This window comes from Pholcus phalangioides, unplaced genomic scaffold, assembly GCF_987345545.1.
Source record: "Pholcus phalangioides strain wild (caught in Gottingen) unplaced genomic scaffold, Ppha-v1.0 ptg000042l_1, whole genome shotgun sequence".
NCBI lineage: Eukaryota > Metazoa > Arthropoda > Arachnida > Araneae > Pholcidae > Pholcus > Pholcus phalangioides.
The window spans coordinates 23,007,169-23,022,247 of NW_028301628.1; the positions used below are offsets into that span (position 1 = coordinate 23,007,169).

General features: G+C 35.0%; 1 protein-coding gene across 2 annotated transcripts in view; it reads left to right on the forward strand.

The window, feature by feature from the left end:
* LOC149064670 (teneurin-m-like) overlaps window positions 1-15,079 on the forward strand; it is a 264,163-nt gene that overhangs the window by 228,568 nt on the left and 20,516 nt on the right. For both annotated transcript variants that reach the window (XM_089254773.1, XM_089254774.1), the window contains 2 exons: window positions 3,289-3,625; window positions 10,907-11,172. In XM_089254773.1, the coding sequence (XP_089110899.1) occupies window positions 3,289-3,625; window positions 10,907-11,172 (603 nt within the window). The remainder of the gene's footprint in view (window positions 1-3,288; window positions 3,626-10,906; window positions 11,173-15,079) is intronic.

Genomic DNA, 15,079 nt, shown 5'->3' on the forward strand with positions numbered 1-15,079 from the left:
TAATTTGTTCAAAAATCACCGCATACTCCGAGAGTTTGAAAACACAGGGGAATTAGAAAAATGTGGATATCTTCCTTATTTTTCTTTCCCATGTATAGACACCCTGACTTGAAAAATCAAATTAAAAAGTTATTGCTTGTCTCTTTCTGAGGGTCTCTCATTAATGTAGGATTCAATTTCTTTTTTGGGCTTTCGGATGCACCTATTCAGGACAGTAACAAGGAATTTTGCCGAAAACACAACTTTAAAATTGAATAATTTTAGAACAGTATTATTTTTCCCACATGAAACTTCAGCTCGGGACAGTTGCGCCCCCCCCCCTCCCCGCCCCCACCAGTTCGGCCTTGCACTTATTCCCTCCGGAAAACGATTCGAGCCCTCTTCCTGGAGATACGGAGCGGGATTTTACCGGTCCATCAATGTATTTTCTTTGACCAACGAAATAATTCCTTGTGGAATGTTTGAATTTAAAAAATCAGAGGGAAAAGGGGGATAAAACGGCATAAACTAACAGATAAATCATTGTGTAGATAAATCTCCCCCCCCCCTCTTTTCATTTATTAATTTAAATATCTCAGCGAATATCCCACATACAAACATAGATTTCTTTTTCATAATTTTTTTCGGGACACAGTGACCGTATCAAAATTTAAGTTTTTTTTTCATCATGTGGCACACTGTATTTTCACTCTTAAAACTGGTACATAGTGATTTCCGATCACATTTTGAATGTTTTTTAATACGTCTACGACGAATGGTTGGTGAGATAAAGAAAGAGTTAGGACTTTTTTATCGGACACCCTGAATAAATAATAATAGTATAACATGCACATTAGGGTGGATCGAAAAATCAAAATGTGGATAAAAGAACCGGCGTGGGGGTGCACAAATTGTCTTTTAAGCATGCTATCATAAATATATCATTTTTTTCAAATTAAATTAATTTCTTCCAGTGCCCCAAGAAACTTAAATATTTGCCAAAAAATCGATTTTTATGCATAGTAGTTTTAATTCAGTAAAATAATCGATTTCACAGGGAAAATAGTATAGGCAGAGAATGGAAAATTGTTTATTATTAAACGTATACATTTAATTAGTATAGTAAAAGTTGGAAGGAATGGTGAAAATATTCACGCCATATCCAAGCAGTTGAAAGATGACCTTGCTTTGTGTCTGAGGCGTCGGAAAGTGTGTATGGAGTAGAGACACGGCATCATATTCAATAGGATAAAATCAAGAAGCCATATATATATATAATATATCAAACATTTTAATACCAAAAATCATTACAAATATGTAAATCTTCAAATTAATAAAATTAAAAAAAACATTATATAAGTTCAATTTTTATAAGTTTTACGATTTATTGCTTTTGATTTTTAAATTTACACTTCATGTATTATTATAAAATTATTATTATTTATAAATTTATACTTTAATACCTGAATACTCTGCAAAATTTGTAATTATTTTTTCATTAATTTACAATTTTTAGTACATTTCCTTAAAAGTGTGAATTTTTAACTATATCTGGGGTGCTTGGGCCACCATAAGATATGAATGGATTTCAATAAAAAATTATGCAACATATATATATATATATATATAGTATGCATTAAAAGAGCAACTGACAAAACCCAGATTTCAATGAAAAACTTCAAAAGTCAGAGTATAGCGCCAAAAAAGGCTGCTTTATACACATAACTCCAAATTATAAATTTGATATTATGAAAAGGCGAAAATCTATATTTTTCCTATTTTTTAAAATTTTTCAATTCCTACTAATTTTTTTGCCTTTTCATAATATCTAATATCCAAGACAAAACTTTCCCACCCCAGGCCAAAAGTAATTTCGAAATTTTTTTTTTATAAATTTTCTTCAAAGTTTCAATTTTTAACTATTTTTTTTGAGTGCTTCGGGCACCGGAAGATATGAATGAATTTGAATAAAAAAAATATGGAAACTAATATACCCATGACACAACTTTCCCACTCCATGCCAAAAGTAATTTCGCAAAAAAAAAAAAAAAATTCCTATACTTTTTCGATTCACCCTAATAGGCCTATAGGCCCGTATAGATAAAAATAAATTGCTTTTTTTTGGGTGAGAAAAAAATAACGAAAGTAAATAAAAAATGTGAAGAGAAAAAAACCAGCAAGACGCGTTTCGGAACTGTATTAAGTTCCTTCTCCAGTAGCTAATAAAATACAAAATGAAAAAGAATGGTATAAACTCCATATGGGGGGGATTACCCTCTGTTCACAACGCAAGGTAGAAATTTAAGTCGATCCAAAGTTTTATGACGTGTCAGTTTTGTAACACGCGGTTACGCGCCAGAAACCCAACGACAATAAATTTGTCTCTCTGCAGTGAGCTGCAACTAATTGAAAAAATGAACTGAAATATATGCAATCCCGTTAGAAACAAAGCTGAATTTTTTTACTTCGCCAATTAGAAGTTTTCTGTTCGTGTAGAGTGGTTCTATAACCTCATTATTTCATGCTACCTTCGTCCACTATATTTGCAAATTTATCACCAGGTTTGCGGAGTGTTATATAGTGTTACTCAAATGAGTTCCATTTGAATTTTTTTCCACAAATAAATATTTTTTACCAAAATGTGTCAATTTTCTCTCTCCTTAAGTCAAATCAAAATTCTTGAGGAAAAGTGCAAGTCAGATACACTTGGTTTGCACTTCTTAGACTTGCTTGATTTCTGTCAGGTTTAATAGCATTATTTCAGCTTCAAAAACGCCAAGTGACGAGTTTGGTGTACGTTCGGTGAATTTTTCAGGATTTGTAAGTGACGTAAGCAATTTTTAAAGTGCTATTATCCCTACAATTTGATTGAACCAATAATTATTGGTCCAATCAAAAACTGTAAACACTTTCTATATTAGTTTTCACAAGGAATCCCGCGTGTAATTATTGGGAGGTCGATAGTACATTCACCCTGTATAGGCTATATATATATATATATACAGTCGAAGCCCGTTATAGCGAAAAAACTCGTTTTAACGAATACCGTTATAGCGAAAAAACTCGTTTTAACGATCACTTTTATAATCCACCAGATAAATTTACATAAAAACAATGCGAAAACCTGGAATTCTTTTATAACGAAATGTTTCACTATAACGAAGTAATTTCTCCGGTCTCTTGGAATTCGTTATAACGGGATCCGACTGTGTATATATATTACTTTGATGTAAATAAACCTTTAAAAAAAGCACCAATATTTTCGGGATAAAACTGAATTGTTTTCTATCCATTTTGTTTTCCTTCCAGGTAAATACGATAGAAAACACCCAGGGCGGAAAATGTCGCTTGGAAATGTCCCGGATGATGATGTTACAGAGCTTCACCACACCCTCCAACTTCAAGACTTTCTTCGATTACCACGGCAGCACGGGCCTCCTGCGCAGCAAAGAAGACAGCACGGGGAGGTCTTACGTCTACAACTTCGACGAATACGGCAGATTGACAGAGTCTATCACTCCCAGTGGCCAGACCATCAAGTTAACTTACAATCTGTCTCTAAAAGGAGCTTCTGTGACCATTACCAGAGACGATAAGAATCCAGTTTCCCTGCTGATAAAGGGATCCGACGTCACCACGAAGATCGGTAGGCGTCACACTACTTACTGTATTATAAGCCCTATTTCTTACATATAACGATTTGTGCCACCAACTAAAGCGTCGCGCTTGTTTGCTCTTCGCATTTTCGTTCTTTTTATACTGTACTGCCGGTTTTATTGTTTGCTTCCACCTACGTCAGAGAAAGAGACGGCCTTCATATATATCTATATACCCTATAAGCACCCGTTACGTCTCTTTTTCCTCTTCTAATCTCAAGACTATCTCTTGTTTTCTTTTGGATCTTCCGTCCGAACACAACTCCTTCCATTTTAGAAAGTTTTTGTTTCCTCTTTTTCCCCTGGACCATGTTGTTTTTTTTTCCCTCCCCTTGGTTCTTTTTCGTTTGGGAGCTTGAAGAAGGAAGTTGTGATAACGACCGGAAAAGGAGCAAGCAAAAACTACAAAAATAGCAAAAAATACCTTCTGAACCTCCACTCACACACAGTTATCTATCCCGCTGTGCGGATTTAAGCTGCTGGAATCCTCTGGATTGTTACCGGAAAAAGGAGGTAGAGGAGGAAAAAAAAAAGGAGAAATAAAGGTATATATATATACCAGGAAATAGGTTGGGAAGTGGAAAAGGAACAAACTGATAGGCGAGAAGAGTTGAAACAAAAATATTTTGCTTGGAAAAATCCTCCAGGCGCTTGCAAAATAATAATAATAAAAGGCGTATTTAGAACTATACAATTATAGGCGTTCGCAGTTACAGTTATCTTCTTTTTTGACTGTTTTTCAATTATTTTGGAGAGCTTCTAAACCTTGAAACTTTGTTTCTTGCTAGAATTTTCCTTCTTTTTTTTTGTAACTGATGGTCTGAAAATTTTCTTTGTAAATTATACTTCATTTTGTGTTTTATTTTTACAATTTTAACTTGGAAATTATGAAGATGAGAATTAATGGATGCTTTTTGGATCCTTTTAAAATGAATTTTTTATCTTCCGAAAATGGATGCGCAGTTTGGGATTGTTTCAAGGACACTTGCATTCTATTGTTAAGTATTCTTGACTTATTTTTCTTTCTTTTTTTGCCAAAACAGCAATTGATGATTCAGTACATACTGCTTAACCCCTTTACATTCGATCTTTTGGCAACACACACGGATGATCTCTATTTAACGAATCGGCATATAAATATCTCTATATAAATCCGATATGATAAAACATTGGCCTGACCTAACTGCACGTTAGAAAAAAAAAAAGGATGAAGGCGAAAGAAAAGAAAGTATAAAAAAATGAAGGAAGAAAAAACAATATAATATATGCGAGATTATTATACATTTTTCTTTTTCTAGTGAATGATGCCACTTTTCACCCTACGTGTTCTTTAGGGTGAGGGTGAAAAATATGCATTATATGTACAAAGGTTTCTAACACGTGGCTGATGCGGAGATATATTTTGGAAAAAGAAGATATTTCAACTACTTCTGCGGTTAATCGAACACACGTCCTTTTACTTTCCAGGTGAACGTCCTAGACCACTAGACTACAGAGGTAACGAATATCTCAATCTTTCCTTGGAGCTCGTGTGCACTGAACGGGACCGTACATGGACGGTCGGACCTAACTCAGGCCAAACTCACAATTAGTGGTCATCTGGTGGCATTGTCAGCAATTGTGTGAGCTTTGGCCTGAGTTAGGTCCGACGGTCCATGTACGGTCCCATTCAGTGCATACGAGCTCCAAGAAAAGATTGAGATATTCGTTGCCTCTGCAGTCTAGTGGCCTAGGGCCTTCACCCGGAATGTGAAAGAACGGGGGGGGGGGGTTCGATTCCCCGCAGGGGCATTGAATTTTCTCTCTTTCTAAAATATATCTCCGCATCAGCCAGCTGTTAAAAGCCTTTGTATGGATAGCGGAGAGTGACATCATCCTCGGATACATTACACGTGTTGGAAAAATCCTTTACAGGGAGTATGGAAAAAACGGGAAAGAAAAGAAAAACCTCGGTTCAAAGGATTACAATATACAGAGAACTTGATAGAATTTAATAGAATTACACTGGAGTTTGGACGAAATATTTCGTTCGTGATCGTAAAGGGATTAAATATCTTGTCGAAAAACATGAAATTTAGCACATGTTTGGATATATATTTAATTATTTAAATAACTGTCACATGTCCCACCTTTTCTTTGAAAACTTGCATTAGTGATCGTATGTGGCATACACTAAAATATCCGAACATTGCTCTTCAAAACTAGATTATCCGAAAATCTAGTTTTCAAGAGCACTTCCCCCCCTCCCCCCCCCCTCCCCCCCAATTCCGAAATTTTAAGGGGTACATTCGTAAGAATTGAGGGGTTTCATATTTCGAAAAAAAAAAAACAGAGTAATAATTATATCAAAAAATTACCTGAAATTTGAAGGAGTATTTTTCCCTCTCCTGAACGAATATGAGTAAAACTGGATACTTTTGGGAATTAAGCATCTTGACGAGCACTGGTGGGGGGGGGGGGATACTATTTTCCCTTCCAATTTTATTACCTAGCACGTACGAGGTAACCATCGTCGTGGGAAAATAATAAATTCGTGAAGCATGATAGCTATATTGTTTATTAGCATATTTCACTTCATCGTTCAGTTAATAATGGTCATTGACTCGAATGAGTTGCGATAAAGTATGTCTTGTAGGAAAGAGATTTCTTATCGTTATCTTGCAGGCTCGCCTGTCTGAGGGGCGGACAAAGCATTAAAAGACATTGAAAAATATTTGGAAAATAATGGCAGTAAACTTCACAAGAAAATGACGAAGAGTGCAGTATAAGAAAAACTAACTGCTTGAAGTTTTTAAGACAATTTGTGTGTGTGTGTTTATCCACGTATTTTTCAAATACCTATATCGGAACTAGGGGGGCGGGGGGAATTTAACGGGTGGCAAAATTTAGGGGGTGGCAGTTTTAGGTGGGAACAAAGAACACCGCTATAAAATTATCGAATTTTAAAGTTGTAGAATTCGATTCAATAATGTTTGCCCCGGGCGGCAAAAATTCTAGTTACAGCCCTGCCTATGACTCTTATCCGAATATACTTGTTGTTAGAGGATTCTTTGATGACCTATGGGTCATTAATGAATTCTGAAAGTCAGCGTTTCTGAACATTCGGGAAACTATGAACAAGTAAAATATGTAAATCAAGAGTCGGCGTATACAAACCCATTATATGTGTTCTTTAATTTCGAACCAACGTGAAAGATATCCGTGGTATACAATTAAACAATTAATTATTAAGAATAAAAATAATTAATAATCATGCAATATAGCCTTCTCAGCCACCTCGTTCGGCATTTTGCCTGTTGTGGCGTTGTATTTGTATTTGCATTCATGATTAAATCTTCAAGTACACCTTAGGACTATCTGTGTAATCCTCACGAACACCTCTGGTCGGGGGACCATGCGTTCGGAAACGTTGTTATAAGACATTTTCGGATTGCGCAGGTCGAGTCGCTCAATTAAGTGTGCTTGCTCTCACACATACTTTTAACTTTTTCTCTTTTCCCTCCTTTCACTTCGTATTTGTATTTTCAAACCCATTGTTTATGAGCAGTACGGACCTCACTCAAACTTTTCAGAGAGTTCGATGCCTCAGCGTATTTTCATATTCTCGTGTCCACCAGGTTTTGCTCGATCATTTGATCATTTTTGTCGCACCTAGGTAATTTTCTACACACGAAAGCAAATTAGACCGCGACCTACAATTTATTGCCGATTCCGAACGGTAGGCTTTTTTTTTATACTCATCGAGAGGTTGGTGCTCTAACTCCTCGATGGGGGGGGGGAGGGTCTCCCTGCGGTACCGCACAAACGGCGGTCATGTCGCCGTTTGTGTTGTACCCCTGGCAGGAAAGTTTTCTGACAAACTACCAAAGGATTTTAGTTTTTCAGGCGAGTATCTTATCGACCTGGGCTACCGCGCCCGGTTTTGATCTAAATTCATAATTCAACAATTTCATACGATGCGATTTCGTAAAACTTACGTTATGGCGAGTTTAGTTCAAGCGTATATCAGGGTTTCCAAGTGCGTGCTCTTATTATTTTGTGTGTGTTCAGCGAATAGGTGGCGGGGGGTCACAAACTAAAAGTGATTTCAGATCAAAGATCTCGGACAATCTTTGATTCAAGAGAAGAACAATTTTATAGCTGCCATTACTCATTTCTATTCACATTTTCTTGTCAAAAAACATTGCGCAATAAATTTATGTCAATATTTAAAAACTTAAGCTAATGAATGATCTTGTCATATATTATTTATTGGAAAAAAAAACATGCATGTTTGGCCACAAAAAACTTCTATTTCCCCTTCTATCATACAATGTATTTCAATTCACCCGAGATTCTCGAATCTTCCACATTCTATAGGTTCTAAAACAATTAATAACGTGCACGTGTTTGAATGAAAATATACATTTGATGTAAAATATTTACGTGCAACGGAGAGAAAATATATTTCCCGAAAATGCATCAGTAATCCTCCGAAAAAATATTGAAATATTACTTTATCTCCCATGAGATATGATAGATAATAATTGGCAACCGGAGAATTTTTGCATCCGGCAGAAAAAGAAAAAGGAAGACCATAGCATAAATCTCTTGATAATAACTTTATGTTAACGTTTTTAGGATCGTGTTCCAGGATGTAGACCTAGGATTTATATCGTGCCTTGTTAGACTGACTGGCTATACAGTTTCGAGAGACAATTTTGCAGAAAACATGAAAAATTTCAGAGAATATAGTGAGATCACGGGTAATATAAGGCGGATATTTTATGTCTGTTTCCCTCAGTATAAAAACACAATCGCCCTCTTTTCTTTCAACCCATCTGTTTTGCTTGTACATATTTCAGGAACGGGAGTAGAAGGAATAAAGGAGCGAGTCCTGGATATAGGGTCGCTTCTGTTTTCAACGGAATAGCGGAAAAATCAGTTATATGCCGGGGAAAAAAATTATATATATATTTTTTTTTAATATTATTTTTCTATGAAATGTGTGGTGCTTTATCACTATGGCTGTCAGTGAGGAGAAATATAGCTTGAAAAAGCTCATATAATTCAGGATTTTCATCTGGGTCTTCAGCGGCTCATGTGGCCCTTAAAGCCATCATATATGTCTTTTTTTTGTATGAACGGAAAAAATATATATATATGTTCGGAACATGATATAAATGGTGGTATTTCAAACTATTCCCTACTTTCTTTTTCCAGAAATATATGTGTGTGTATAAACTTTTCTTTTGAAGAAATCGGAGATAAGAGGAAAATATTTTCCGATTTCTTTGGAAAAAAAAAAGTTTAAAATAAAATCATCGTGATGCAGTCAAACTCCGTTAAAATTTACCGCAGGTATAACGACACGTCGTATAATTGCTTCAGCAAGTGGCGATCGAAGGTGATTTCGATGAATAACATTCATAAACCTCGCTTCTAAAGAGCTTCAATATAAGGACACATTATATAATCAGTACTGCAGCGTTTATTGTGTTTTTCATCGATGTTATTTCAATTTGGGTTCAATACGATGGAGCTTATAAGTTATCCTTTCATATGTTATCCTACCCCTCATATGCATTCGAATCTCGTTATAACGAACTCCAAGAGATCGGAGAAATCACTTCGTTACAAAGTAATTCCAGGTTTTTACATTGTTCTTATGTAAACTTATCTGGGGGATTAGAAAAGTGTTCGTTAGAACGAGATTTTTGCTATAATGATATTCGTTACAACGGGATTAAACTGTATATCCCCTTGTACGTTATCCCTTCACTTTTCTCACTGGCTATCCTTTCTTTTTTTACCTTTGCCTTTCGTTCTACCTTCTTCTCTTCACAAATTGGTTATCCCATCGCTTTTCCTATTTCATTAGCGCTTATCGTCTTTCTCATTTATTAGCTTATCGCTTATCCCAATTTTATGACCTCACCCCAATATAATGAAACATCATCCAAAAACTTCTACGAACGTACTCCGATATAATAAACAGGTGTTTAGCAGTATTTACAATCGTACCCTGATATAAAAACTACTATTTAACAAATTCTTCAAACAAACCGATATTTGATCATGCAATAAGGATTTCAATTAAAAACTCGTGAAATTCATTAAATGCGAGTTGGCTATATCGGGGTCCTTCTATATAAAACAAACATACTAGACCCATTTGTTTGTTTGTTTTTCATTTTATCAAGTTTACCGATCAAACTTCGGTATAATGGGTGTCATGAATGTCTCATACAATCGCCTCCTCCCTGTAGCCAGATCATGGTCCGCCGCTGTCCCAATGAAGAGATTTTAGCAGGTGGTCGAAGACCTGGGCCATGCTGGGAAATGTGTGCGTATGTGTTGTGAACCTAAACGTGAAAATAATTTCTGTGTAATGCTCGTTATGTATAGCTTGGCATCTGCCGTCAATTTTTCGAACTATCACTGAAGCGTAATGATTGAATAATTGTATCGTTGTAGACCTGTTGCTCTCCGTGGCGATACTTTTTAACTTGGAGATCGGATCACATTCGCCTCTTATAGATAACAGGCCTCCGCACGGGTTGGCAAGTTCATTTATCACATCATGAGAGTAAACCGATAAGACAATGTAGCAAGTTCGCTACATTTTGAACCACATCATCCTATTTCGTTTCTTCTTATTTTGGCGTGGAATCTTCCGCGTTGGCTCACAAATACCGCACGGTGATTGGATGTGGGGGCACAGAAATCGCCAACTCTGTGCCCGATAGTTCTTTTTCCCCACATAACGATGATAGTACCGCGTGCAGCGGAATTTTTTTCCTCTGAATATTCTGAGTGGGGATGAAGTACTTGCGTGACGTCACGAGAGCAGTTTGTGTAGGCCTTCTATTTCAGGTAGGTACTGAAGTTGGGAACCACAGAAAACCAAATTCAATCGACCATCTCTGTGGCGACAGTGAGGTTTTTAACCCGGGTCCTCACGATGTTAGTTCGTCATTATGTCCACTAATAAATAAATTAATAAATAAATAAATAAATAAATAAACTTGACCAGCACAGCGGCTCGTATGGTCACCGGTGAAAGTAATCAGTTTTTTTGCACAAATTTACCAACGACACTTTGTTATTATGCATAATCACCTGTAAAAGCGATTAATTCATTAAATTTACTTATACAATTTGCGAATATGAATAATAACCGATTTATCACATTTACCGTAACATATACAGTATATAGCATTCAGGAATATGGCAACAGCTACCTTTTTGTTTCGAGACAAGAATTTTTATTTTGTTTTGATTATGCGCAGGTACGACGGAGAAGAGAATAACTCAACACCCGGATGGCGGCTTAACAGTCGTGCGACGAGATTCCAGCAAAGTGGATGTCGAAACTGTACCTAATCCTGTTCTGTCTGGCTCTAATCCAGTTTCCAGCGAGATGTTCCCCGTCCCGTCTAGAGTACGGATCGCCCTCAGTGACGACAGTTTCCAATATTTGGAATGGCATTATTTCGTACACGCCGAGGGCAAATCCCGGGATCGTCGAATAACCCGTGTCGGTCGCAAATTCAAGGTGTGTATCATTAAATACAAATTCAGTTATTCTAAAATATACACATATGAATTTATATGCTGATAATTTTGTTTTACACGTTTCAATTTCCTGTTCACCAATTGGTTTTGAAGTAACTATTGCCTCGAAATTGCATTTTAATATTGATATGGATGATGTTACTTTCATCAAGAGTGCTCAACAGTTAAGAGAGAGTGGACCGCTTCATCGGTTTGAAAACTTGTCGCGGGTTACAAGTGATATGAGACTTAACCAAGGACCGCTTAAATGCTCTGAAACAGTGCCGCAGATCACTTAGGTGATCTTTAAATATATTGCGATTCACTTAAATAATTCTAATATTCTGTATGTGTGTCATTAGCTGCTTGAGTCATCGGGAACTATGCCGCGGGTAACTTGAGTGATATGAAACTGCACCACGAGTCGCTTAAGTTTTTAAGTGGCAATGGCGAGATATATCGTCTCCATAAAAGCCTATTATTTTAGAATTGACATCTCCACATGTTTTGCAAAGTAGATCTCTCAATAAAAGACTTTTCCCTGCATCCCTTAGTTCGCACCTTCTGAAAAATTGGAAGAAATCTTACTTTATTTTTAAAAAATATGTGGCATTTTGAAGGGGGGAGGGGGGGGGTTCCAGCGATTTGTAATTACTGCTTAAAAGGGTAAAGTGCTCCCTAACTGTTTCTCAAGTGATCTGTAGACATGGCGTGGTTCCTTAATTAATCCCAAACTGTGTTGTGGGTCATTCGATTGATCTGTAAATATGCCGCTGGATCCTTAAATGACCTCGAAATGTACCACGTGTGATTTGGAGCAGCCCCACGAGTATCTAATGTCATCTGCAAATGTGTCGATTAGTTCATTTCTACAAAATCAAGTTTGAGAATGCGGGCCATGTCAGATGAATGCAAAGGCAATTGGGTTGATCATTATCGATATGCAAAGGAATATCGGGACTGCAAATTATTGAAAACTCATATTGTATTGGAAAAATACATCAAATATATTTTTCATATTAGAATTGAAAAAATATGTTTCGAAGCAAATCTCGTAACAATCTTTCGTGTATGTTTTACAACAATTCAAGAAACAAATTACTTTATTTTATAACTAATACTTTCGTTACTTATTATAACAACATTTAATTAAATTCAGTCACATTATCTTGAATATATTTTAAGTATCCATATACTAACTATTTTGGCACAACTCCGATAGAAGTCCTTACTCTATGTACATATACGTATAAGTAAATATAAATTATTCCATTAGAACTGAATATTTCGTTTGCGATCAAAAGAAAATATCAAAGAAAATTCTAAATTATTTTCTTACGGAATCCAAAGAATCCATATACACAAATTTTTTTTGTTCCACAATCTTTTATGGTTCGTATAATATTTATACCACATATTTTATGTATTCTAATTCCTGTTCTCATTTCTCTCCTGTTTCTGTTGTTCCCATCCGCGAGAAATAAATCAATATTTATTTATTCAAGTTCAGCTTTTATACGAATAAAGCCGAACAGTCATATATTATTCCTACAGAAGCAAAAAGGGAGGAGGAAAAAATTATTAATGAAATACCCTGTGGGGAAACATGACATTACTTAAGGCGGGAAAGAAATAATATGAATAGTATAGAGAGAAAAATGTCTTTGGAAAAAAGCCTTTTTGCATCCAGAATTTCCTTACACTTCACCTTTCTTCTTCCATATCCCGCTTCTTTTGCCTTAAGAATTTAATTTGCTTTAACAGAATAAAATTTAAGAAGCATATATATCCTTAAGAAAGAAAAGGTAAAAAATATATATTTTTTAAAAATTTAGATGAAAATAAAATACGGGATTCTGTAAAAAAGTAGGCTAACCTTCTCCTTTTTTTCTTCCAGCTACAATCATTTCAGATAATTTATCAAAAGTGTTCTCTTTTTCCTTCTCTATTTCTAGTTCAATTCTAAAGACGTGATTTTTCATGTTCACTTTTCTTCTGAGAAAGAAAGAGAAGAAGAAAAAAATGTAATATTAATATAAGAAATGTTCTAGAAATATTTTTATTACGTAGGATTAGTAAAAAAAAAAGAGGATGACAAGACAATTCCAGGCTTAAGAATAATTTTTTTTGTCTTTTAATTTTAGTTTTTAAAGAATTTTTTTTGAGCTTGTGTAGGTTTGACATTTAGATATGATAGTCGGGAATCATATTTCATGCTAACTAATGAATGAAAAGATCCATTTTTAATTTGGAGTTCCCTTTTTTTTTTATAAAATGTCCGTTTTTTTCAACTTGCTATTTTTATGCTTATTTATTATTATTTTTTTCTATTAACGAAGCTTTTATAATGATTAAAATAAGGATTTTTATAATATTTTTTTTAGTGAAACTGTTCGGCTGATAACGACGGCTTGATTAATAAGCGCGGAAAATTACCTTTGTCTGATTTATCATGATGATAATGGAAATTAATTTTGAATTAAGTAATCATTGAAGATTTAACAAATATATTAATATATTTCCTGTGAATGTCACGGAAGAAATTAAATTCTTAACTATCACCCATTATATACGATAACATCCCTGTTTTACAGTCAAATACAGTAAAACTTCGGTAAGTCGTCACCCTAATAAGTCATCACTCTGGTTAAGTCGTCATTCTAGCTCGGCCTCGTCTGGCTTCATTAGATAACAATGTTATTAAACCCTCGGTTACTAGTCACTAATTTCGGTTAACTCGTCACTATGGAAAAGTTTGAGAAAGAGGAATGGATGATTTCTATGATTTCCTTTGAAGAAAAAGCTTTTGATACAACACTATTATATGTTCGAAGTCGACCATAAAAGTCTTATATACCGAAACGAAACAGCTCAAAAAAAGATAGTGGCGCCGAAAAAGTTCATTTTTCGACTAAAAAGATAGAAGTACTTGAAACGTTTGGGGACTGTTCCAGCTAGACGTAATTCTTGCATGAGCCTCCATTAATATAGGGCTTCAATTTAAACAAAATATCTTTGTTGGTAAACCAGATATATATTTTTTTCCAGTTGAGAAGGCTAATATATGTTTTGCCCTGCCTAGGGACCCCTCAAGTCAAAATTTGCATATTTGTACCACTACTTATGAAAAATTCAAATCACTGAAATTAAATGTGTCATGCATATAAATAACTAATGTCCATTAAACTGTGTTGCAGAGAAATGCTAACTATTTGTAACATTTGCTCTGATTAGTGTAAATAAAAAAAAAATACTGGTATAAATCGTAAATTTACCAGTCTATTTAACTATAATGCAGTTAGTTGAATACTAAACGTTTAAAAAGTTCAAAAATTCGTTTTATGTCTTTTATTATCTATAAATTTTATTAATATTGTAGTTTTAATTCATATTTTGATAAATGGTGTATTATTTTAAATTTATAATAATATTTTAAGTTTATAATAATATTTTAAGATTATAAACGTTGAAACTGACGATACTCCATTTAAGTTGTCACTCCGCTGAAACCGTCATAATTTCTGGAAACTTGTGGGTGACGATTTATCGAGGTTTACTGTACTAGTTTTTCTAGTATAATAAAAGCATGCATTTCAAACCTCTGATTAATGGCCACCCTCCTATTATAAGGACAAATATTTTAGTCTCATCGGTGTCCGCAAAAGAGGGGTGCACTGTCAGTAGAAGAAAACGAAATACGCACTATCAGGTTCATATGTATTTGTTCATTTTCGCTTGAGTATCACGAGCATAAGAATTAAACCAATTTCATATTATAAAAAAAAATGAGGAGAAAAATTGAAAGCCATATATTGATTACTTCACTTGCTGATATTCACGTTGACAGTACATGATCGATTAGTTGCTTTTCAATCGTCTCTCTTTTTCTCGCGGAATAGCGATGGCAG